The sequence below is a fragment of the Amphiura filiformis genome, chromosome 9, assembly GCF_039555335.1.
Source record: "Amphiura filiformis chromosome 9, Afil_fr2py, whole genome shotgun sequence".
Taxonomy (NCBI): Eukaryota; Metazoa; Echinodermata; class Ophiuroidea; order Amphilepidida; family Amphiuridae; genus Amphiura; species Amphiura filiformis.
In genome coordinates this window covers 23,299,774-23,327,683 of record NC_092636.1, presented here as the reverse complement: position 1 = coordinate 23,327,683, position 27,910 = coordinate 23,299,774, and the positions used below count along the sequence as shown (strand labels likewise).

Here is a 27,910-nt window from a genome sequence, read left to right as displayed (position 1 = left end):
CTTCAACCTTGTCAATGTTGCTGTTTTCATCTTTTTTCTCCAAATTTTTCATTTTAAAAATACCTTTTGAATACAATTTGAATGACTTATCACTTTATTTACACTTTCGCTGAGATCACTGAATGGGCCATTAAATCCCCCATCAAGTACTGAATAAACCTCTTTTTCTCTGTGTCTTACTTTTGCAATAATTTTTACAAAAATTTGCATTCTCACTTTCTCTATAAAAAGAATTCCTGACAAAAATAAATATTCACAACTATTCCATGTTTTTCGCAAATTTTATAATTACACAATTTTTTTGTAGGAGCCCTACTTCATTATCTTTAAAACTAGTCAACCATGTATGCCCCATTTTCTTGCCCAAATTTGCTCCTATAGGATAGTCTAAATTAACTCTTTCCACACGGGTGTTGACTGCATACGACAATTAAGTTTCAAATTTTCTTTAAAAATTCAACAATTTCAGAATTGTACATTATTATGAGCATATTTGGAATCAGCATGAAAAATGCATTAAAATGAGTACAAACAAGCCTAGTATTGGTTCAGTGGTTCTTTAGATAGCTCTTGATATTTTGAGAAAATATCTCAAAACTTGGGACTTCTTATTTTGAAGCCTATGGCTAGCACGCAGAGATTTAATGCTTTTGACATCCACTGGAAACCTTTTCAACTCAAATGTAGATTAAATTAGCCCTACCACAGGGCCTTTTTTATTTTACACAATATAGGCCTACTATACACCATGCTATATACTGAGAACTGCTAAAAACCCAGTGACAGCTCACAACCCACTAACCGCTGTCCCCGAGTTTCTGAGGAATTAGCAGTCACTGGCAGCATGCAGCTCTCTGGACATAGCCAGGTTTTATGGTATAGCATGGTTTTGGATCACCACAGTCAAAAGGCCCTATACTAGGGCTAGATTAAATGGGCTATTCCAGTTGAAATCACCACTACCCCTGTGGAAGAATTTGGAAATATCTTCCACAGAGGGAGTATCTTTTTCAAATGTAATTGGTCAGTGTTAATCATTTTGAAACCCATACTACCCATGTGTTACGGCTTTATCTATATCTTGCACAACTGGAGTGAGTATTTCAAATGGAAGTTACCCAATTGTCTATTGTATTCAAAACTCATTCTCCCTCTGTGGAAGACTTTAGCTAAATCGTCCATAGGGGTAGTGTGGATATTAAATGGAATGGCCAAATTAACAATGAACTGGACCCAAACACTTACTTATCTAAGTGATGACAGACCATAAGCATATCGAGATGTTCATCAATTGTGTTTGCCGTGTATGGCCGTGTAGGGTTTGTTGACGATGGTAGCACATTAGGCACACCAACCACTCTCATGATGTCAGGAGCATGACCACCTCCAGCACCCTCAGAATGATATGTGTGGATGGTACGACCCTGAACAGAACAATGAAATCAAATGTATCGACATGAACAAATCTTTGACAAGAATGTAAACAACTTATAGTACACAACAAAACGTTTCATTTATGAACACAGCTGTCAATAGCATTTGCGTATACTGTGTAATAAACGCCGGTGTGCATAACACGTATAAGAATCCAAGCAATATTAGAACTAAAAGACCCAGACTGGACCCTGACAAAGGGCTAGACATTGAACCTGTTTGGGACAACGTCTGTCCTGACCCCCCGGAACCAAGGGAGTGCCACAACATTTTCTATTTGGTTTCATCTACACATGTGACATCATTGGAGGTACGTGTCCATCAGCAACATCACTAGCAACAACAAATCTTCAAAGCAATTACATCCGCTGAAGACACCGGTTGACCCGATGAAATCGCTCAGGTGAGTGCACCAAATTTGAGTAGCACAGGAGTTTAGTTATACCCGCATGCAGGGTATCTTCCCATCCTGTGGTTTCATCTCCTTCTCCCCTTATACCCGCATGCGAAGCATGGACGGGTATATTGCCATCCTGTGGTTTCATCTCCTTCTCCTCCATCAAACACATCATTCTGTCAAGGCTAGTGTTAAAACTACAAAGGCCCTGGGGCCCATATGAGGTACACTTATGGGCCCTACCCCGTAGAAGTGCCTTTTGCCCATCTTGGCCCCAGAGGTCAAAGGTCACGGGGCCCAAATGTGTTGATAGCTCTCGCCTATCACGGCCGGGGTCCAGGTGCCCGGTGAAGGGCCCCGGTGGGGTCCAGAGGGCTTGTGCACGTTTTGTACCACAGGAGAAGCCATTTCATGGAGTAAAAATACCAGTATAATGTTATGTAAATACTCGATCCTTTACTCTAACAAAATCTCAATATAAACAACTAGACCGCCTAACGGATCTTACGCCATTTGCGGCGGTTGGTATTGTGTGGAGATGCTTGTGCAATGCAATGTTGTGCAGTTTGTATTGGAAGGAGATTGGTGGCTTGAGAGAGTATCTTGAGGAATGGAAGTGTTTTTATTTTTTAAATTTCGATTTTGAAGCCATTTTTTTAAACAGCCTAGATAACAGCCTTGAAGATTATCTATTATAGGCCTACATATAATATTCTTCAAGGCTTGTTTTCTCAAAATTATACCGTAAAATATGCAAATTAGGTACCTAAGCCCAGGCGATTTTAGCAGATTTAACAATAAGCACCCCAAAAGAGACCATTTTTGACATAAAAACCTGTTTTAGATTTTTTGAAAAAATGCTTCCTTCATCCCAAAAAAGGGGTTTGAAATGTTCAGTTTCCTATACTTTTGTACATGAGAGACATTCTTCAAAGTTTTATTTTGGCCTAATAACATGAAATTGATATATATAATGCGCATATGAAAACAATGATTCATCAAATTTTTGCCCCCCCTTCAGGTATGTGGGAGGGGACCCACATGGGAGGGGGTAAAAATGTGCATTTCAAAGCTCCTGGCTTGTTTTACACTTTTAATAGAAAGTGCTTCCTTCTTCCAGAAAACATGCTTTAAAGTTGTGAGTTTCCTATACTTTTGTACATGAGAGACATTCTTCAGTTTTATTTTGGCCTAATAACATGGCCTATCTGACTGAAATTGATATATATAATCGCAATATAAAAACATTCATCACATTTTTGGCCACCTAACTCTTCGGGTATGTGGGAGGGGCCCACATGGGGGGGTACTAATGTACATGAAGAATACATTGTATGATAAGAATAATTTGATAACTTAAACGTACAGAGTGATGATGTCACTACAAATTGAGACTAAAATAGTATGTAGGCCTATCCTAAGGGAAATACATACACACACTCACCCACCCCCACACAACCTCCCCACCATCCCGCCCTCGAATCCACCCCGACCGACGGCCACACAAAGCCTAAGGATACAGCTAAAAGGTTCATATCAAACCTTTCCCAAGTTTGCTTCCATTTAGACTTAAACACAACATTCGAGTATACATATAGGCCTATATATGGCATCATTCCAGCATCATCTCAAACGTCATCGTTCATTAATACACATTACATACTTCTTACTTGGGTAATATTCATGTAGGAAAAAGAGATGAGTTATTGAACGCAAAACCCGACACAATCAGACTTAAATCAGTATAAAATTCTGGTCCGATAATCGACCAAAATGCATCAATTTTGGGCATGAAAAGGTGTTCTAATTTGACCACATGCATGTTAAATGAGTATCATTATCTAGCCCAGTCATCCAGTCAGGGTTCTAAGGAATTTTCATTTTAAAATTGGAAATAGGCCTAGGCCTATATGCGTCCAGAATCATCATTAATATTTCTTTTTTCGTATTAAAATCGGGAAAAGCGGAACTTCTGCTTTTTACCGACTTTGAGGTTGAAAGGGAAACTTCGGATCGCAAACTTTGGGATTGTGGTGAACATACTTATTTATTTATTTATTTATTATTTATTATTCATTAGGCATTTCAACAAAAATATACATCAAAATTAGACCAGCGAGCAAGGGCTGCCAGGGCCCAACAAAAGTGGCAAATAAAGCACTGACATCTAAAAGATGAGTGGACCCCACCCTTGCAAGCTGGTCATGAAAATAAACAAAGTATTGCACTATAAATATACATAAAAATTACAAAGATTATTAACACATTAAAAGTACAGACATTTTTTAAAAACAGCACTATGTTAAAAGCATGAAGCCCCAAGAGACACAATATATTGCACTTAGCCAAGCAGGATAAAACACACCACAACATAATGAGATAATGCCCCCCCCCCCCTCCACCCTACCACCACAACAAAACATAGATGGCACCAAGGATTAAATTTCTTGAATGGACTGAAAGTAGTCTCTCAAGTGGGATTTGAAGCAGTTAAAGCTATTGCACAAATAAATATCAGTGATGTGACGGGGAGGTCAGACCATTTTTTTTTTTTTTTTTGGATGGAATGATAAAGAAAAGCATCAGTTTTGGCTTTGAGATGGTGAAAAATAAGGTGATCGGGATGCCTACTATTTGGACGGATTTTATTTAAAGCAGGCATAGCATTGCAGCAGTCAACATTGAGGAGGCATTTGGAAACAAGTGAAATGGACATGTATTCACGTCTGTGGAACAAGTAACTGAGGTCAAGACGCTCCAAACGAACATTGTACTCCTCCTCGCGACGCTTCTGATGGAGAATAGCCCTGGTGGCTGTCCTTTGAACGCGTTCAAGAGCATTTTTGAGACGCTTTGTGTGGGGCATCCAGACAGGGGAGCAATAATCGAGGATGGGCAAGACCATGGTCCGATATAATTGGAGGAGAACCTCTGGGGAGATTCCCGCCACATGGCGAATAAAACCAAGAAGTTTGTTGCTTCTTGCAATAACATCCTTAACATGAGCATCCCAATTAAGCTTATCTGAGATGATGACACCCAAGAGGGGAAGATTATTTACCTGATCAAGATTGATGTTGTTAATACTGTACACTGATGGATATGAAGTACGGTTACGAGTGATAGATATAAATTTACATTTGGTAGGATTCAATTGAAGTGAATTACGAGACGACCAAACCGAAAGCTTGTCAAGATCCATTTGTAAATCACTTACATCATTAGCATTGTAAATTGCACGATAAAGAAATGTATCATCAGCAAATTGCCCGATACCAGAGGTCAGGTGCTGGCCTAGATCATTGGCATAAATGGTGAAGAGGAGGGGGCCAAGAACAGAGCCCTGAGGAATTCCAGAAAGGACCGAGACCCAATCAGCACTCTGCCCTCTAAAAGTAACCCTCTGAACACGACCTAAGACAAAGGAACTGATCCAGGCAAGCAGCTGACCTCTGATACCATAAGTTTTTTCAAGTTTAGAAATCAAAATGTTATGTGATATACAGTCAAATGCTTTGCTGTAGTCTAGAGAAATGAGGTCTACTTGAGTAGATTTACTGTCCATTAATTCCAAGAGTTCATTTGTTTTATCAAGTAATAGTGTACAACATGATAAACCAGGCTTAAAGCCATGTTGACTTAATGATAAGAGATTGTTGTTACCTAGATGGACACGAAGGTTGTCAGCCACGATGCTTTCAAGCATTTTACAGACAATACTAGTCAGAGCGATGGGCCTGTAATTAGCAACATTTGAGCGGTCCCCCTTTTTATAAACAGGGACAATATTGGCTTGTTTCCAGCCGCTAGGAAGGTGACCAGAACTAAGAGAAAGATTAAATAATTTGGTGAGAATTGGAGCAACCTGGTACATGCAGAGCTTAAGCATCCTCGCTGACAAACCATCGGGACCAACAGCACCATCAGTTTTAAGTTTTTTGATGCAGTGTATAACTTGGTCTATGGTTATTTGGAGGGAGCATAAGGGGGTCACAGGTAATAAGGGAGATGTGACATCAAAGGCTGGAGAGGTGGGGGCAGTAAAATAGCTAGCAAAAGTTTGGTTAAAATTGTCAGCAATAACGGCCGGGTCAGAGCACAGTTTGCCGTTGACAACAAATGATTTAACATCGGGTTCTTTTTTGCGACCACGAACAAAAGACCAAAAGCGCTTTTTACTGTCGTCAGCAGTGAGGAGAGAATGAAGGTAGTTACTGTAAGCAGATTTTATACCATTGGATACCCTGTTACGAGTTTTTTTAAATGCAGCCCAATCAGTTTGTGATTGTGAAGACTTCGCCTTGCGAAAACGGGCATGTTTATGAGTTATGAGTCTGTGCATTTCTGGTGTAATCCAGGGCTTGGGACGTTTTCTTTGAGTGCGAGAAGGTATGGAGTCCCTAACACATGCCATGAATAAATCGAGAAATTGATCCCAGGCACCATCGACAGGCACCATCGACAGGCACAGGTTCTCCCCCTCCCCCATTTTAATGCAGATTCACATTGAACTCGGAGAGGACACATTTTGGCTTCAAAAAGTCGGGAAACCGCCGAAACGCGGGAAATCCCATACCTATATTATAGGTACACGGTCTGTAACACAGAATATAACGGTATCCACCATCCATAGAAAAATTACATGGTGTATATAGTTAGCCCTACCACAGGGCATTTTTTTATTACACATTATATACACCATGCTATATACTGAGAACTGCTAAAAACCCAGTGACAGCTCACAAACCACTAACCGCTGGGGAATTAGTAGTCACTGGCAGCAGCTCTCTGGACATAGCCAGGTTTTATGATATATCATGGTTTGGATCACCACAGTCAAAGGGCCCTCTGGGGAATTAGTAGTCACTGGCAGCAGCTCTCTGGACATAGCCAGGTTTTATGATACATGTATATCATGGTTTGGATCACCACAGTCAAAAGGCCCTATACTAGTAGGGCTATATATAGTAGCCAATAAGAATTATCGTCGGTCAGCCAATAAGATATAGCGGTGATTTTTTATTTTTTTTCTACTCAGTACTTGTGTGTTTATATATCGTCTTGTTTAAAAGGGCATTTCGTGATCCACAGCCTCATCCCCCACTTTTCTCAAAACAAGTTGAGTCGGAATCAACTGAAATTCTGGGAATAAGCTTTTTTTGTGGATATCTACTGAAAAATCTCATAAAAAGAGTATGATAGGATCACGAAATTCTCCTTTAATTTTTCTTTCTTTATCCACTTGTGAATTTTATGTAAAATTGACAATTTCCTCACGTTTTGCGCGTAATTGTTTCAGCTGGTCAGTGGGGTAGAACTTACTGGCCTCATTTTTTGACAAGTACATTATTTCTAGACATCATACCAGTATAAAAAATCAATTACACATCATGCACAAATTTAAGTATGAATATTTACTGGTTTTTGATATGCACTGACTTTCACATAGAGTACTAATAGGTAATTATAAAATATCAAACATATTTTAAGGATACCTTTGGATTCCTGAATTGTTTTCTATCTTGCAAGCTTATTTGCTATATTATCAAGCAAATATACCAGTTGTCATGCCTGGTTATACCGTATTCATGATTATAATTCAATTATGGGTATATGGTTCCTAAAAACTATTACATATGGAAAGGTTTTTATACAAAAACGGTTCTCTTATAAACCATGCGCACAGTTTCCACCTCGATACACCTGAGCACACATTCTTGTCCCAAGAGCTTCCAAGCAAAGAACAACAAGCAGCGAATGTCTCCACCACAGTCTTTGATTACACGGTTGAGTCCATAGTAATGTAGGAGCTGTTGAGCTTCTAGCTAAAATATGGGCCTCTATGATTGTTTTTTGTCGAAACCTCAAGTGTTTCCTTAACCAATCAGATTTTTTTTAAAACATCAAACGAAAGCTAACACTTCCCCCTAAAAACACTTTTAGTCACTAGGTCAACAGATAACACAATTCAATAGCAAGGCAAATATGGAAAATCTGTTGAAAACTACCTATCCAAGCACATTTTTGACCAAAATGTACGCTTTTAAAAGTCAAAACCTCTAACAATATTTTTTTATGTCCTTAAATGAAAAAGCACACTTATATTGTTCATATACTAGAGTTACTAGAACAAGCAATAGTCAATTCTCTTTATATTGCAAACCTTGTGCAAAAAGTTACTATTTTCGCCTGTTTTGTCATATGGTTGTAAATTCAATGAACTATGACTTTAAAAAAAGAGCGGATATATGTTTCAATTTTTACTAAAAACAATAAAATATAAGAACAATATGGTACCACTCTTTTAGTAAAATCTCATTAATAGTTGTTTGCATATATTCCTCATTTAGGGTTGATCACAATTTGTATTGGTTTTGCTGATACTGCCGATTGCACTAACAAATTTACTTAATTAATTGATCAAATATTCTCATATTGTCTATGAGAAACTAAAATGGTAATGATAATGAGATTTGGAAAAAAAGAAGGGTACGATTGCTTTGTATCTTATTGTTTCATTACGCGTCGTTAGAATTTGGAAATTAATTTGAACATTTTCTGTTTATGCCAGGCTCCTGTAATTGTCCATGATTCATTTCTTCTTCTACCGGTGAGTACATTCCTCTCTTCGATAGTATCGTCGTACTGTTAAGGGGGTACTACACCCCTGGCCAATTTTGTGCCTATTTTTGCAATTTTCTCAAAAATTATAGCGCATTGGTGACAAGTAAGATATGTATATTATAGGGGCAAGGACTATGAACTACTGCACTGAAAAGTCAGCAACTCAAGGCAAGTAGTTATTGATTTATTGATCAAATACTGGTTTTCCCTCATTTTTGACTGTAAGGCTAGCTTCAGACTCCGTATTGTACGTGCAATATTGTATGTACAATACTTTTCGTGACGCCAAAAAGTATTACATGTGCAATAAATATACGTGCCACGACGAGTTGAATCAGATTAAATAACGCGCTATAACCCTGACGGTTCATTGTTTGCTAAATCCAAGCGAGGTCACCCGAAAATCTATGCAAGAGAAATTTCTACTGCTGCTGATGAAAAATCCTAGAGTGCGTTTGGGGTTTTTTCTGCGCTTTACCAGTAGGCCTAATAAATTCATTAACAAATAAAAATAAATAAACATTTAGAGGGAATGTTTTTACTCACTGCTTATCTGATCCACTTTCCCAGGAAACTAAATACAAATACTCCATAGTTTTATCCCTGACTTTCCAGACATAATTATGAGTAAACATCAAATTTAATGTTTACAAAACAATCAAATGTATATACATTCGTTTGCATTTTGTACATTAATATTAATAATGTACAAACATTAAAAAAGGGGCATAAGAGTATGTCTATTTTTAATCATATACTAATTCCGCCATGCCCAAACATATTTTATATATGAAATCGTGTAAAAACAGACCACTTGTAAATCTATGGAACCCCAAATTCCAATCAAAAATAAAAACAACTTTGTTATCAAATACACTAGGCCTATACATTGTATTACAGGATTTTAATAAATAAATAGATTAACATGGATAACGGACGAGAAATATTTGGCAATACCGCCGGATTTACCACAGAGCCAGTGGATAAAGAAATTAATTAAAATTAAAACAAATTAAATGAGAAAATGAAAGCAAGGACATTTGGTGAAGTATTGTTTTAGAATGCGAAGGAGTCCTAAATGTTACCCAGGCCCAGGACACTGATTAATGTAAATTCGACCCATAGTTATTTTGTCTACTTTTGCCAGCATTCAACCTGTTCAATGTAATTTATGCCTATTTTCAATAAAATTCCGAAATCTGACGCACGGTAGGCCTATCAACGTTGTATCGTGCACAAATTATGATTCGAGACTATTTCATTTGACACGGTTGTATGGATTTCAAAAGATCGGTCCTATAATAGATATCGAATAGAGAATTACAGCAGGAGGCTTTGAGGATGCCGTAATCCTCTTGACAATCAACCAATCAGAGAGACATATTTCAGAAATATGTTCGTATAATTGAAACTCTTTCTACTCTGAAATATATATTTCAAGTAATCTCGTTTCACATTTAGCAGCAGTGGCACTTTGGCTTGCAATAAAGCCACGAAGGACGGTAATGCTAATATATACGATTTCAGTCAAATATTGGTACGATTTCGGTCAACTATTTGGCTATTCTTTGCCCAAAATTATGAAATATTTATTAGTAACAACTCTTAGGAGGGTTTTCGAGTAATTTTAACGAAATAATGAGGTAAAATAAAAGAAAACCCACTTACAATTTCGGACGCTTAACTGTGGTGTTCTAGGGGAATTAAGATATCACAATTAACATGTTTAATTCAAAATCGTTGTCCTACAAGCACGCGTGTTAAATGGCTCGATTCACATTATGTATAAGTTGGGACATTGTCAGATTGTGTGAACATTACAAATACAAACAATAAGGTTGAAAAAAAAAAGACATTTAAAAATGATTTTAAAAGATCGCTCTATTTTGTAGCTTACACTGATTAGACCAAATAACTGCCTCTGACGAAAAAAAAAAATGTTTTCCATGCTGATTTGTTTTTGTAACTGAGTATATCATTTCAAAAAGAAAGAAATAAAGGCGGATATTACTTTTTAAAATCTCAACGCATTACTATGGATAGGCCTATAATTAATGAAAAAGTATAGAAGGCGTTGCATCCGGGTCTGATGAGGGGGAGGGCACACAAGCCGTTTTTGGCAGTTGTCCTATGGATTTTCTAAAATTCAGATCAAGTGGGGGGGGCTCCTGTGCCCCTATAAAGCTACGGTTACTGCATTAACACGTTTATGGATGTATTGTGATGATCATAGGTAGGTCTATAACATACACCATCATAACATGCCTCACCGATATCAACATGTAAAAATGTGTTGCAAATTCATAACACAACGTGTTATAATGTAACAAATGCTATGCTAAAACTTTAAAAAATAATAAAAATATCAATATCAATAAAATCAAAACCAGAATAAATACATAGGCCTACAAATAATACTTAATAAACTGACTAAATCAATATATGACTAAATATAAATGAATCTCTAAATCAATTAATCAATCAGTAATCAATAAATAAATAAATAAATAAATAAATAAATAAATAGGCCTAAATAAATAAATCTATAAATAAATAAATAAATAAATGAATAAGAACTGAATGTGCCATTTATATTATCATTACAATTTTAATATTTTTTTATATTAATGTCAGTATTAATATTATTAACTTTAAAGGTGCCCATTAATTATATAATAATTCATGTACAGTTGAATACAAAAAGACATAAAAGATGTTCATCATTCCGTACACGAACACTGCACTAAATTTACCACTCTTAGAAATTTGGCAACTCCGTATCAATTAAGCAACCAATGATTGTGGCAAAATATATATTTTCCCGGTACATACTTTTTATTGTACGTGCAATACTTTCTGACGTCACGAAAAAATATTGTACATACAATATTGCACGCATAATGCGGAGTCTGAAGCGCACCTAACTCCACAACTGTTGTCTGTGCTGAAATAAAATTTCCAGTGCAGTAGTTGTAGTCCTTGCACCTATAATATACATATCTTACTTGTCACCAATGTGCTATGATTTTTGAGAAAAATGCAAAAGTAGGCACAAAATTGGACAGGGTGTAATACCCCCTAAAATAACGTAGCTATTTAAAATACTTTTTATTTGCAAGGATAATTTGAAAGGGTTTCGGAGGTTCACCGTATGGTGCGAGACACAGCTAGCATCTGTAGGTTTATGGTCCAAATTACTTCCACATTTTATATAGTGCAATCAAAGATGGAATTCTCTCTCATACGAAATTTTAAAAATTCAACATCATTTAGATATATGCCACGAAGAAGTATCTTTCAAACTTATGCATTATTTTTGAAACCGGCATCAGTCATTTTGCATTGACTCATATGCAAATCTATTCGGTAATAGAGCTACTTCTTCTTTATTTAATAATAGTTAAGGCCAAAAAAAAAAAAGGTTTGTCTCAAAGCTCACGAGAAATTTCAAAACAAATGCGAAATGCGATTTCGCCGAAAAAAATATAAAAAAATAATTTTTTTTTTAAATAAACAAATTTCCGCATTTCTTTTTTTGTCAAATCGTGCGATTTTACAAACGCACGCGCAAGCTTTGAGACTAACCTTTTTTTGCCTAATGTTTAATATTTATTTGTATTCAAATATTCTTGCAAAGAGTCGGTTTGCACGGACTCCTAACCCTAACCCCTAAGGGCTTTTTGGTGACGGGAAGGGAAAGAAGGAAAGAATAAAGAGAGAAAAGAAGGAAAGAAGTTGTTTGCTCTGGGTGGGATTCGAACCCGAGACCCCTCGCATGCCAAGCACTCGGTCGGCGACACTTTGCCGCGGGTCTTGGGCTTCGCTGGCCAGCGAAACCGTGCCTATATATCACTTAGGGTGATTGCGCCATCACACCACGTGGGATGCATGCACGAACAGCGCATATATCAAGTAGTATTTTGTAGTATTCAGGCGGGTTAGGGTTAAGGAAGCCTATACTGAGTTTCGATAGTGGTAACCTAACCCTAACCCCCTAAGGGCTTTTTGGCAATGGGAAGGGAAAGAAGGAAAAGAATAAAGAGAGAAAAGAAGGAAAGAAGTTGTTTGCTCTGGGTGGGATTCGAACCCGAGACCCCTCGCATGCCAAGCACTCGGTCGGCGACACTTTGCCATGGGTCTTTGGCTTCGCTGGCCAGGGATACCGTGCCTATATATCACTTAGGGCGATTGCGTCATCACACCACGTGGGATGCATGCACGAACAGCGCATATATCAAGTAGTATTTTGTAGTATTCAGGCGGGTTAGGGTTAAGACATTTTCACTACAACTCGATTCCAATACTGTGTATTTATCATGTTATCCTGCTTATTCTAAGTAGCTCATAGTACTCTAATGAACAACTTAATATGAAATGACACCTATAACAGCCTTCAACCCCTACGTATGAAAAATAATTAGCCATACGAACTTTGACCCTGCGGTTTTTCTAACCATTTTAGATCTTCACAGCATACAGGCCTTGCTCTCACTCGCCACCGCTCGCCCAAACTCGATTTCTAGTGAACAATTTTCCACTCGCCATGTATACTAAACATTGTTCGCTGCGAATCACCAAAAAATGAATTAATTTGCATTCAAGTTTCAGCATTTTAATGTATTCGATTTAGGACTGTTGTCGACAAGGCTGTTATCGACAATATTGTCAACAAAGCAATTTTCCAGATTGTCAACTAGCATGGACTAACTGTTGACAAAATTTTTTTATTTAATCATCTTTATTAACAAAAGAAGAAGAACATATAACCCCAAGATCAACTGAGATCCATACCGATCTCAGGCAAGGGTAAACACAATTACAAACAGCAAATATACACATAAACAATGAGGAAATACATCATGGCGGTGAGAAAAAAGTTATATGACTTCTTGGACATTCCACTTTGGCTCATGTCTTGAGTTGAAGATTGAGTAAGATGACATGAGAACAGATTTGGTAATTTGGTCTTTCAATACCTTGAATTTTGTTGGGGTGTTAAGTTGTTTTGACAAACGAGTCAGCCTATTTTTGTTGTCGGTGTCAATCAAGCCTCCAGAGCCGACTTCGATGGCAATTAACGAGCAATCATACCCGGCGTCGGAAACAAGGGAAGCGTACCGATCATGTTTGATAGAGTTGGCTTTACCAATGTTCGCTCGAATGGCACAGACAGTTCAAATAGAATGACTCGCTTGTCTGCCGGCCAAAATAAAACAATGTCGGGTTTTTGGGATGTGGCAATTATGTTGGGCGGTATTGTACCGCCACCGATGGTATTATTTTCAATGTCGGCATATACTTGTAGATTGCCACACTTAAACGATTCAGCCTCTTTGAATGTGGATAAAAATATACTGAATAACATTATTATGTCTCCATAAGTATCGATCTAGCATATTTTGGCAATTATTGAGTATGTGCAGTAAGGTACCTTTACCCTTACAGAGGGACAGGTGTCAAAAAGTCTTTTGCCCCAGCGTTTTAAATTTGTAAAGGAAGGCAGGGTATCTATGGAGGCGTTAATAGCGAATTTTAACACACCTTTGGGTAATGAATATATCAACGATTTCCAGGTTAAATCGGTTTCACATTTTTCCAGCAGCTTAGGGATATCCCCCTGGCTCAAGAGGGGCTCAACAACAGATTTCCAATAGTTATCAGTTTCAACCTTCAGATTTTGTTTAACCTGAGGTTTGATTTTACCCCATATGGTTATCGACAATATTGTCAACAAAGCAATTTTCCAGATTGTCAACTAGCATGGACTAACTGTTGACAAAAAATAGTTATTAATGTTAGAGATAAGTTAAAAAAATGAAAATTTAATTCTGTCTATCTACAGTTACATAGTAGTTCAGTGACGACACTTACACATAAACCTTACACACTTACACATAGGCCTGCGTTTCTTAGTGATCAAGACCCAACTTGACACAACTCTGTTTTGTAGCTGTGATACATACCTTTGGCTGTTCCATTTAATTTACATACTCTCTCTGAAATGGTCCCAAAATAGCTGTTCCATTTAATTTACATACTCCCTCTGAAATGGCTGTTCCATTTAGTTTACATACTCCCTTTGGAATAGCTTTCCCCTAATGTGAATTAGAGAGACTGCCATCAGCAACCTCAGCAAGTCCTCAGCAAATAAGGACTGTAAGTTTGTGTACACCGATAACATGCGGGTATAGCCGTATTTGTGTACAAATATATAGCCTTCTAGTTTTGCTTTCTATTCGCTGTAGAAGTGACGTAATACTCTGATTAACTACCAATCTACCATAGCAATAGATGAATACAATTTTTGACTATATTGCCCTGCACTACAACGTTCAGGCTGTACCTATGCATTGAACCATATCATGCTGATCACTTGCACCTGTAAGGAAAAGAGTGGTATTGTATTCAATCTATGATTGCAAACATACACAGGTGATGTGTGCAACCTGCTTGAAGTGTATGGCGATATAATCAAAATTGAATTCATCTATTGCTATGGTATACATTGATCAGCTCGTATTCGGCGGGCCTTATAACATCGTAGATTAATATCTATATATTTCATTTCGGGAACTGTCTTATGACATTTTGCCATTAAAGTCCGATATACGTTGTCTAGTTTCTTTAACACACAATAGAGACCAGACAGGTCAGCTATGACACTTTTAATGGGGTCTACTTTTCGGCGTAGTGATAAAAGCCTAACAATTCCCGCTGCTTACGAGCTGATCAAACTGTAGTTAATCTGATTTATTACGTCTTTTCTATGGTGAACTACATTTTATATATATCATAAAAATATCTGTCGCATAATGTGGACCTTTTTGCCAACCCCCAAATTACACACAATTTTTGGTATGTTAAAAAAATGTCACGCTTAAAAGACTGGACTATAAAACACTATTTATACATCATTCACTTTTACAGTAATAAAAACCTTTTTGTCTCAACTTTCAACTGAGCTATGTGTGTAGTGTCGCATATTATAATGAAATCTGTCTCAGATTGCAGTAGCTCAGTTGAAGTTACTTAAGGGGTCGGTCACCCACCTTTTCACAGTGTTTTTTGAGGGGCCTGAGAGCAGATCAGACACACCAAATTGCATTCTAAGGATGAGGTATGTCCTTCTGATATCAAATAATTTCATAATGATAGACAGCTTTCCCTTACAGCTATCGTTAGATTTATAAAAGTTTACTTCGAGGACTGTAATATGTAAAAAAAATTTAAATAATTTGTCCTAAAATTTGTATTGCATCATGAATTAAAAACAATCAAAATTATTTGATATCAGAAGGACATTTGTCGTATTCTGAATACAATTTGGTGTGTCTGATGTGCTTTCAGGTTCCACAAAAAATATAGTACAAACGTTCCCTTTTAAAAAAAAATCCAGATTTTGACATAACTTTGTTACCTTGAATGCATCAATAGTTTGTTCCACACAGCAAGACTCATTCAGGGTATCTGTATGTATCATAACCTTACCTTGAATGCATCAATAGTTTGTTCCACACAGCAAGACTCATTCAGGGTATCTGTATGTATCATAACCTTACCTTGAATGCATCAATAGTTTGTGCCACACAGCAAGACTCATTCAGGATATCTGTAAGGATCATAACCTTACCTTGAATGCATCAATAGTCTGTTCCACACAGCAAGACTCATTCAGGGTATCTGTATGGATCATAACCTGTACATCCATCTCCTCAGCCACACGTAAGCAAGTGTCAATAGCTGCAGGAGTTGTACCCCAGTCCTCATGAAGTTTAAGGCTATATAATAACATAAAGAATTTATCAAAATGTTACTATTAATTGAATCAAAAACACAGCTCATGTTGCATGTTATTAGTATCTAGCCCAGTAGTTCAGCTTTCCCCAGTGGTGGCGGCAGGGTGGAAATGCTCCCAGTCACTTTCTGCAGCAATTTTGAGTACAATTTGGTGATTTTGTGCCCCCCTGAAGTTCACCCCCCCCCACCCCCATGCCCCCCTGAAAAACAATCTGGCGGCACCTCTGGCTTTCCTCGCTGGGAAGAACATTGCATTCCAGTCGCTTGTTTTACAGAGAAATATGATCAATCTTAGGATTGATTTAATAGGAATTTACATGTATGTATGGCAAATCGAACATAAGAACGTAAGGTTTTGTGAAATGTACCCCAGAATTTAAAAAAAAAAAAAAAAAAGCGTAGTGATCCACAAGCCTCAGCACACTTTACAGGTTGTCGCTGACCACTATGGCCCCACATCATTCCATAAACCATTAAACAACAATTCAGGGACTTTGCTGCTTCAAGAGCGCACACCCTAGACATTCCACAAATAACCATCGCAACCAGGATCAGCTCCCGAGTTTCAGACGGGTTACAACGAGACAAATTAGCAGTGAGTTCCTTGTCCAAGGGAATTTAAAGCTAACTCAATTTTTCCACGAGAGCATACTAGGCACCACCTATTACTACTATTACTACTATTATGTAATGCTAGAGAATAGCTGCAATTTCTTACCCGATGGCTCCTGCTTTAATCTGGTCCTTTAATTCATCAACTTTCTCCTTTGAGCTTGAAGTATTTCCTTTGCCTGTGAACACGCAAATTTCAACACACAGCCATAATAATTGATTTGCTCCAGAGCAACACCCTCAATTTTTCTTGAATTTCTACATTTTGCATGATTGTAATGCCCAATGGTGTTCTAAAATACCATGTGAAAGACTAACCCTGTAGTGCTTTAATTACAGATAAATTTAAGTCTTTATATAAATCCAGGGATCTCTGGTTTTATTCCGCGTTCACTGGTTGAATGATGGCTAACACGTCTCCTGCGTGTGAGCTCATGGTTACACTATGAAATTTTTACACTGAAAATCACACTGAAAATGACAGGGTATCACTGAAAATCATCAGAACAAAAGAAATTGTTAGACTGAAATTGTTTTCAGTGGTATTTCAGTGTATTTTTCAGTGGTATATCAAGTGGTTATTGTCTGCTATAATGAGCAATGATCTAGGGCACTATTTTCCATAACAATAGAACAGGCCAGCTCATTTCAGTGTGATTAAATCCATTTTAGTGGAATTAAATAAATTTCAGTGGGATTAATGACTTGCCAATGATTTTCAGAGGTGTTTCAGTCCATTTTTCAGTGTGGTTGGACAATGGTTATTTGCATACAGAATAACAAAAGAATTATTTCAGTGTTATTTTCAGTGGTGCTGTTCATTGTGTTAAATTTTCAGTGTCCATTACAGATATCAGTGTGATTTTCAGTGTAAAAATTTCACCAGCGGGATCATCAATTGATTGCCACCTGCCCTCTTATAATCAAGACTCCGTTGAGGTGAGGGCCAGCAGTAAAAAGCACCACCTCCTGCTGCTAAGCTACTAACATGTATCATTGACGTATAAACTGTGTGCATATTGCTATTTGTCTTACGTCTTGTACATCCCAGTTGTGTGAAGCTCTGCTGAATAATACAATCGGCGAGCTAAAACATGCAGGCGCTGGAATGAAATAGCAATTTTCTTTCTTTTACCTCACTTGTTTGGCTCGAAATGTGATCAGTGAAAAGTAACATTAAAATAGGAATCTATTCTTTATGCAAATCACTTTAATATGTTCTCGCTCATTTACATACTTGCTTATTGTCAGTCCTCCCACCAACTCAAACACTGCTTAACAATGGCATCTACCAGCGTGCTAAATTAAGACTATGATCATAAACTCTTGAGCATGATGCTGTATGTACTAGTGGCTATCTTTTTTCTGGTGTTTTTCTTATTTTGGTTTGTCTTATGATTTACAAGGTCGGTGGTATCATTAATGTCTTTAGGGGTAGTGACAACCATTTATGGAAAGAGTCCATTAACTCAACCAACTTGCAATCTATCAGTGAAACAATTGCCTGAACAATGAATGAATTACTGAACAAACAAAAGAATGAATGAATGATTCAACCATTCAACTATCCAATCAATCAACATGTCAAGCAAATAATAGATCAATCAATCAATATATCGAGCATGTAATAGATCGATCAATCGATCGATCGATCAATTGATCAATCAATCAATCAATCAATCAATCAATCAATCAATCAATCAATCAATCACTGAACTCACCTGTAAAGCCAAAGTTGAGAGGGAATGCATCAGTGCTTTGTATCATATTCTTGATGTGGTTTGGTCCTGGCGAACATGTCGTAGCACATGATCCATGGGCTGGCCCTGTCATAGCAAACAAACATTAAATAGTATCAATACCAGTCTCGTCTGTTTGGAAATATAATGGATACACAGTGTGGCCAAAAAAACAAAAAAACAGCATAACACCTACCGTTACCCACTTTTGATTTGGTACAAACTTTTAGTTTCAAATGAATATTAAAGCTTCAAAGTCTGATCCCCATACAACATTTATTGTATTTTAGTCACATGTAAGGTTGTCATGAAAATGTGTGATGCCAGGTTTCATTGCAGAGGTGTTTAAAATGGCACAGTGGTCTGATCAGCAATACATGTATGATGAAACTGTCTATTCAAGGGCTTCTCAACTTCATTTGTATGAGGGCGACAAGTGGACCAAACACATTTCAAACACTGAAACTTGCTTGAAAGCCAAACATACCCCATACAAATTTTTAATGTTTTCTTTCACATTTTTAGCTGGTATTCTTTGGCCCGCAGACTGCCTGTTGAGAACTCCTGACTATAAACTTTCTCACATTGCTCCTGATGATTTTTTTTCTTCAAAACTATGTCTTAATTGATGGTAAGTGACAAATTCTCACTAATTACTGCTGCTTATGTCAAAACTTGAATTAGTGCAAAACCATTTTAACACATTGCTGTTCATGCCACTGCAGCGTGATGGTACATTTTCAGTTCAATTTGCTATTGAATGATCTCTCTAAATTGTTTTCAAAATTCAGTTATTATATTCTAACCCAGAGAAGGTATCTTACACTTCCCACAATGCATTTCTTCTATTCAATTTTCTGTACTGATTTACTATCCAGTGCAACATATATGGTTGATAGTGACAAAAAGTACCTAATGAACAGAGCACATCCAGATATTATAAAATATGTTTATTTCTTGACTATCGACCCATGCTTAGCCAGTCTATTCTCAACTTGAAAACAAATGGAACATGTACAAAGTAATATGAGTGTCATTTGATGTAATGAGATGATGCATCATGTTGCAAAGAATTCTGGGAAGGGCAAGCTATCTTCTCTGATACTAACCTGTTCCACCTCCAAATATGGTGGTCAGTCCAGAGGCAATGGCCTCACGGGCTAACTGTGGACAGATGAAATGAATGTGTCCATCCAATCCTCCAGCGGTCAGTATCATGCCTTCACCTGCTATGGCTTCAGTGCCCACACCAACGGTCAATCCAGGTGTGACTCCATCCATGATGTCAGGGTTCCCTGCTTTGCCTATGCCACAGATCAAGCCATTCTGGATGAGAATGAAAATGTAAAATGGTGCAGTGATTACTTAACAATTAAAGATCTAAAGTGTGATTACGTAAGGAAAAAAGTTGTTGTGGTCATAGACCCTAGAAAGGTATATGTTGTGGTGTTGCCTTCTGCAGCAGGGTTTACACGTGTGGATTTGAATAGTATTTTTGATGTCCTGTGTGATTTGTGCTTTGATGAAAATGTCGCGGAGTTTCTGAAGTTGTTTGAAAGACACAATTGGCATATCCGGAAGGGCATTTTGTAGGAAAGGATGACTCTGAATGATGCGCCAATGTTTTCGGAGAATGCTATTAAAGTTGGGGAGGTTAGGGTGGTACGAAACAACCAGAGGCACTCTCTTTTTGTCTTTGTTGGTTTTGTATTGAAGAGTTTCTTGATGTGGAACCAAATTGACCTTTTCGGTAAATCCCATAAGCCTTTGCGAGTACACCTAAGAACTCGTCATTCTGCGTCACGCCGCTCCGCGCCGATGCGCACATCGCTTATCGAACATCGTTACTGCGCATTGCAAGTCGGCGTGACGTCAAATGACGAGTTCTCAGGTGTACTGGCAAAGGATTATGGGATTTACCGAAAAGGTCAATTGGCCTTAGCAATCTGTAGCCACGTTGTCGGAGATGATTTGTGAGTTCATGAGAATGTTTGTCCAGATCAGAATTGAATACCTGAGTGGAAGAAGGGCCCAACTCCATCAAAACTGTTTTTGAGATATTAAGAAAAAACTTAATATTTGGAAAAGTTTTATAGACAGAATGTTTTAATCTTCAGGGGACCTTTATACATTTAATATATTATATGTATACGAAATTATATGATGTTTCCATGGCAACAGTACAGGTCTTAATACGAGCTGGAGTTGGGCCTTCTTCTTCCACTAATATATTGCACTTTGTTCAATGTGTTATAGTTCCGTAATTATCCATGTGTTCCTAAATAGCTGATGAACAAAATTAGTTTAATTATCCATTAATTGCTCCTCAAGTGAAATTCCATGTAATATGATTACAAGAAAGTTTTTGATTGTTGTGAAAACAGATTTCATGGATGAACAAAATTCAATCTTTAATCTAAAATTGAGTTGGGTTTTTCCACCTCAGGTATTCAATTGAATACCTGAGGAAGAAGGGCCCAACTCCAATTTTTTACAAAAATGAGTTAGACCCAGCATTTTATTGTCAGCAGACTGTTCTTCCTTGTGTGTGAAAGATGAGCCAAAATCCACTCTCTAAATAGTCTTTCAAGTACACTTAATCATGAGCCATGGAAAAGGCCCAACTCCATGGAGTTGGGCCCTTCTTCCACAAATATTGGGTTAAGGGTATAGTCTTAACCCTGGAATTATGGAAACTTTCGGGCCTCATAACTGCTAATTAGTCTAAAGAATATAAAAGTATACATTTTAGAATGGAAATGATAAATTCATCTGTGAGGTCCAATTTTGGCCAAAATGCTTTTTATTTTTTTGAATTTTGACCAATTTCACCAAAAATATTTAAAATTTGGGCGAAAATCAGGCTTTTTTACGATTTTTTTGAAAATTTTGCATTTTTTGACCATTTTTGGTGCAAATTTCTCAAAGTTGGTTAAGATTCAAAAAAATAAAAAAACAGCTTCTAGATATTTTTATCTAGTTTTTAAAAATTAATAAAAAAATTGTTTTTTGGATTTTCTCCAAAATGAGCATTTTGGCCCAAATTGGACCTCACAGATGAATTCATCAAGTCATTTCCATTCTAAAAATGTATACTTTTATATTCTTTAGACCAATAATTTAGGAGTTATGAAGCCCGAAAGTTTCCAAGACCACCCTTAAAGAGGAATTTTGTTCTTCCATGAAATCTGCTTTTCACTCCAATAAACTTTCTTGCTAACATAAAACATGCTTCTACATGTGTAATCAATGGATAATTACCAAATTTCTGTAGCTATTTTTAACACATCTGCTTACGGAACGGGCACTTGCAGTATATTAGCGGAAGAAGGGCCCAACTCCAGGTCGTATTAAGACCTGTACCGTTGCCATGGAAAGATCATACATAATTTTGATTGTATGTAATATTGTATGTTCATGTATTAAAGGTCCTCTGAAGATGAAAACACTCTACCTATAAAACTTTTCCAAATATTAAGTTTTTTCTTAATATCTCAAAAACAGTTTTGATGGAGTTGGGCCCTTCTTCCACTCAGGTATTCAATTGTTACTGCAAATTCTACGAAGGTGAAGCAAGACTATACGGTATGTTCTTAGTAATGTGATTGGGATGGCAGCTTGATGGCTGCAAGTAGAGATGTTTATCTGTTGGTTTGTTGTACAAGTCAGTTCAGATTTGGAATATTCATAATAAGTGAATTTGATGGTAGGGTGTATATTATTGGCATGATTGACAAGATCTTGAGTTGAATGAGGTCACATAAAGAAAATGTTGTCAATATATCTCTACCAAATGAAGGGTTCGAGGTTGTAGGAGGAGATTAGCTCTTGTTCCAATTTCCCCATAAATATGGTGGCATATAGCGGGACGTATTTGCTGCCCATGATGAAGGTTCCCGAAATCTGAATAATATAGATTGAAAACGAAGTTGATGAAATGAAGTGTTATAATTCCAGGAGATTACGGAGATCTTTCCGTGAGTTGGACAGTAAGCGTGTTATTTTTCTGGTTATGTTGGATTTAACAGCAGCATTCGATACAACTGACCATGTCACACTTGTACGTCGCCTTCAGAACTTATTTGGTATAACAGGTCCTCCTCTCGACTGGTGTTCTACCTACTTGTCATCTAGACACAGTCGTGTTAGCATCGAAGGGATTTATTCGGATGAGATGCTTCTTGACTGTGGAGGATCCATACTGTGACCCCTTGTTTTTACCAAATACAAAAATCCGCTCAGCAACATTATCTCCAATTACAAGCTTAAATACCACTACTACGCTGACGATACCCAACTGTATATCTCCTTTGATCCTAAGATTCCCAATGACCATGAACGCACACTCAAGCTGCTGCAAGACTGTATTAAGGACATCAACTCATGGATGACGGTCAATAAACTCAAGCTTAATATGGACAAAACAGAATTTTTGATAATTGGCTCATCACACCATCTCAAAAATCTGCCTCCTCTCCAGCTGCAGGTCGATACCACAACAGTTGAACCAGTTTCTATAATGTTCGCAATCTTGGGATATATTTTGATCAGACTATGTCTATGGACAAACAAGTTGCTGAACTCTGTCGCAGACTCAATTATCAGATTCACAATATTGCTTGCATCCATAGATACCTGGACTCTGAAACCTGCAACCATATTATTAGATCACTTGTCACATCTCGCATGGACTACGGTAACTCATTGTTAACTGGTATCAAAGAAACTCATCTGCACAAACTCCAACGATTCAGAATAAAGCCGCTCGTATAATTTATGGACTAAGACATCGTGAACACATAACACCCTACCTCCACAACTTGCATTGGCTTCCGGTCAGACAGAGGATCAATTTCAAACTCTTGGTCCTCATTTACCAAAGTATCCATCATGAGGCTCCTGTTTATCAAGTTAGCAGTCAAGTTAGCTCAATCGATAAGGTGTCGACTATGGTGCGAGAGGTTGCGGGTTCGAACCCTGGCGGTGCCTAGTACGCCTCGTGGAAAAATTGAGTTAGCTTGAAATTCCCTGGACAAGGAACTCACTGCTAATTTGTCTCGTTGTAACCCGTGCATTTAAAACTCGGGAGCTGATCCTGGTTGCGAAGGTTATTGTGGAATGTCTAGGGTGTGCGCTCTTGAAGCAGCAAAGTCCCTGATTTGTTGTGAAATGGTTTATGGAATGATGTGGGGCCGTAGTGGTCAGCGACAACCTGTAAAGTGTGCTGAGGCTTGTGGATCAACGTCTAGGCGTTGTGCCTGTGCGTAGCGCACTATAAATCACTATGCTTTAAAAAAAAAAATTTATTTGTACAATGATATATGTCTCCACTCATCCAATGTTACCAATATTCGCATACTAAGATCTGCAATGGACACAACTCGACTGCACATCCCAAAGACATCCAAAACAATTGGTGATCAGGCCTTCTATGTCGCTGGTCCACGCACCTGGAACACACTGCCCATATCCATCCGGGAAGCACCAACCACCAACACTTTCAAAACATTGTTAAAATCATATTTGTATCCTTTATTAATTGTTTTTTGCATTGCTCATTTTTGTTTCATATTGCTTGTTTGTGGTTTGCTCTATTTGTTATGCGCCTAGATTTTATTGAATAGGCGCCTTATAAATCTCATTTGTATGTATGTATGAAAATGTAGGGAAAATATGCAATTAAGCTCATTAATATTTGTGACAAGATCTGGTCCATGGGAACCAAAGGCAACAAATCTGAAATTGAGATAAAGGCAAAAATATGGAGTAAAAAAACAATAAGAAAAAAGACATCACAAAACTTCATAACTTTAGAACCAAGTATGCTTGACCTTTCAACGGGCCTTTCAAGTGCATTCAGTATTTGATAGCCTAATGTTTGTATAAGGTAGTAATTATAGTAACTCAATGGAGCTTTGTAAATATGCAAATAACATGACACAAACTATACAACACATCAGGCTACCATATCTAATCACTGGACCAAGTTTGAAATTGATTGGTTATTGCGTTGGAGCTGCACAGTGGATTAATGAATTGGCTTCTGCTCGGACAGCCAGCCAGTCAGCCAAACAAACAACCAGGCAGGCAGACAGGCAACCATCTGGATGATAACATAAGCCACACATATGTGTGGAGGCCAACAATTATCCAGGCCAAGTTTGAAGTTGATCGCTTTTTGCGTTGGAGCTGCACAGTGGATTAATGGATTTGCTTCCACATGGACAGCCAGTCAGCCAAACAAACAACAAGGTAGGCAGGCAGACAGGCAACCATCTGGATGATAACAAAAATTACCCAGGTCAATATTTTTCATCTTTAGCATACATGAAATAAACAATTCTGGTGTCAATTAAGACACCTTTAATAAGTGTAATTGTGTAGTTTTAGATACTTCTTATCAATAAGAAATGAGTAAAACTTTCAAGTTTGTTTAAAAACAAACTGTGCAAAATGTTACCCCAATTCACAATGTCCTAACAATGTGCATAATATTTTGCTAGTGCAGTAACCAGATTACAAGGTAAGCCCGTAAAACATGTAAAATGATGTTTAGTGTAAGGCCCGGGGGGAGGGGGCACTCCCACTTTGGAAGTAGGCGTATGTAGGGCTGTTAAGACCCTCTTTTTCAGCGTCACTGTCACCCAAAGACCCCATATTTGTGTACGAACACATGCTCTGTCACCCGAAGACCCCTTATTTTTTCCCTTTGATCTGTCACCCAAAGACCTTATTTCTCAATTTGAACAGCAACTTTCATTTATCACTGATTTTGTTACTTATTTTGAAAAAAAAAAAGAAATTTGAAGCCAATAAGCCCTTTCGCAATTACAACTGCGCATGTGCAGAAATGAAGTCGCCAAATAAATTAGAGATAAACACGACGAGGTTACTGTACATTTTCAATGGGGTGAAATTTGACGTTTGCATAAAAACGTTTTGTACTGGAATTTCACTGACAGTTTGGTCTTCACAGGAAATATGAATTTGTATTTCACAGGAAATATTAACATATGTAGGAATGAATAAAAAATGTTTTACAAAAATATGTTTTTGAAGGAAGTGCAAAGTTCGGCACCATTGGAAATGCACTCCAGCCTCCTCGTGTTTATCTCAACAACAAAAAAAATCGGCAAATATTACCCACAATGCATCATGATTCTGGAATTGCGAATCATTTTATTAAACTTGAAATTCAATGTTCGAGGTTTCTGTGGCACTGTTTTGGCTCTCACCCAAAGGTTCCATTAAAAAAAAGGGTCATGTTCTCACCCAATGACCCCATATTTTTGTACATGTTGCTCTCACCGAATGCCAAAAATCATGCTTTCACCCAATTACCACATATTTTTTACATATTGCTCTCACCAAATGCCCCTTACTGTGAAAGTGCCACCTATATATATCCATTTCATATTGAAGTCCCCCCCCCCTGTGTAAGACCCATGAAATTTATGCAGGCTAAAAATCTGTATGTCAAATGTTTTGTGGAAAATCAGCCACCCCTCACAAATTTTGGTACAGTCCAGTGGGTTGTGAAGATGCTGAAACTCTACTGAACGGCATCACTGATTATATTTTGTCATTGTATATTACAGCCTACAGGTATGTGTGCACTGCAAATTATTTGATTATTTTAATTACATGACATGTAGTATAAATGTGACTCTTATCATTAAAATGAATAAAGATATCATATTCTGAAAAATTATATTTTAAACTATGGATATAGAAATTTGGAAATACTGATATATAAATTTCAAAGAGTTTAAAACTTATGTTTGCTACATTATACATTAAGTTTGAAGTTGAGTTGTAAAGTTATGAATACCTTATACTAGGGTCCCTGTAGTAAATCCCTATTGGGTACTTTTCATAAACAAGTGCAGCTTAGTGAAATGTAACTTACGACAAGGTTACGAAAAATTTAGAGACTTATGAAGCTTTGTAAAGTTGATTGAAATGGACCCCACACCATGGCCAATATAAAGTTTCTATTTATATAGTAAATGCAAAACTTAGTAAAGTAAAGTTACTACCACTGGTGTAAGTAGGAGTACTAAATTGGGAGTGTTGAGCACCCAAATTTAGGTGTATGATCTAAGGAATTGTCCTTAAAGTCAAGTAGTCATAGTGAAGAACCAGCAAAACAGAATAGTGTTGCCACTTGATACACCCAAAGTGCATTATTACACCATAGACCCTGAAAAAGATTCTTTTTTCAGGGTCTATGGTTACACCCAGAAAGTGTTAACAGTAGCCCAAGGTCTTTCTATTGTAAATGATACAGAAGTTTAGAACAAGATAATTATATCAAAACATTGGCTGGTTATTATGAAAAGAGGTTTTTCTAGTCAAATAAGGGATTTGCCTAATAATAATAATATCTATTTGAATTACTTTCAAAATACAAAAGTAACAAAATAACAGTACATTTACACACACTTTACACATGACAAAAGCAAGTAATCCAGGATGAGTGATTGGGCTTAAAGTCCAAACACAGAAGTGTCCACTCATCCTGCACATGAATGAATAGTTTAAAATTAAAAGTACATAAAATAGAGAAAAGCAACATTTTGTAAAATAAAACCATTATGAAATTTTAAAACAACATATATACATGCATTTGAAAATACATAAGCCAAAAGCATGTTATACCACAAAATCATTTCCAAGTAATGTAAAAAGATTTACCGGACTTAAAGGAGTATTTTGTGATCCTAGCATCCTCTATTTATGTCATTTTTCATTAGATATCCACGAAAAAAACCTATTCCCAAAATTTCAGTTGATTCCGATTTTGCGTTCGCGAGTTATGCATGATTATGTGTATTACACTGCTCCATAGACAATGCGTTGTAATTTCGTTCTGGTGCACCAGAACTAAATTCAAATTTCACGATATCTTTGCTAAACAAATTAATCTGCACAAAATATTTTGTACATTTATAAACATTATGTAGCCAGAGGTTTCCAGTGATGTAAAAATCTCAACTTTTTTTGAGAAAAGTGGGGGGATGAGGCTGTGGATCACGAAATGCCCTTTTAAATAAAACATGCTGTAATTCAGAGGGAATTCCATTCCAAAGATGTGGGAAACAAACATAGAATAAAAGAAAGATGAAGATTTGGCAGTTTGGTGCAATAGCCTTGAATATCCAAACAAAATACTTCTTTGAAAAAAGAAGCAGGCTCAAACTCATTGATTATTTTAAATCCAAAGACCAATCTTTGGCACTTGCAAACATCCTCAAACTTAAATTTAAGGTTTACAAGCCTCTCAGATAAGAAAGATGATCACATC

At 37.2% G+C, this 27,910-nt stretch overlaps 1 protein-coding gene across 1 annotated transcript in view; it reads right to left on the bottom strand.

Moving 5' to 3' along the window:
* The window catches only part of LOC140160762 (urease subunit alpha-like), a 97,466-nt gene that overhangs the window by 9,557 nt on the left and 59,999 nt on the right, over positions 1-27,910 (bottom strand). Inside the window, exons 10-14 of the mRNA XM_072184062.1 lie at positions 19,713-19,929; positions 18,586-18,690; positions 16,971-17,043; positions 16,086-16,233; positions 1,246-1,424 (exon numbers count right to left, since the gene is read on the bottom strand). Of these exons, the coding sequence (XP_072040163.1) occupies positions 1,246-1,424; positions 16,086-16,233; positions 16,971-17,043; positions 18,586-18,690; positions 19,713-19,929 (722 nt within the window). The remainder of the gene's footprint in view (positions 1-1,245; positions 1,425-16,085; positions 16,234-16,970; positions 17,044-18,585; positions 18,691-19,712; positions 19,930-27,910) is intronic.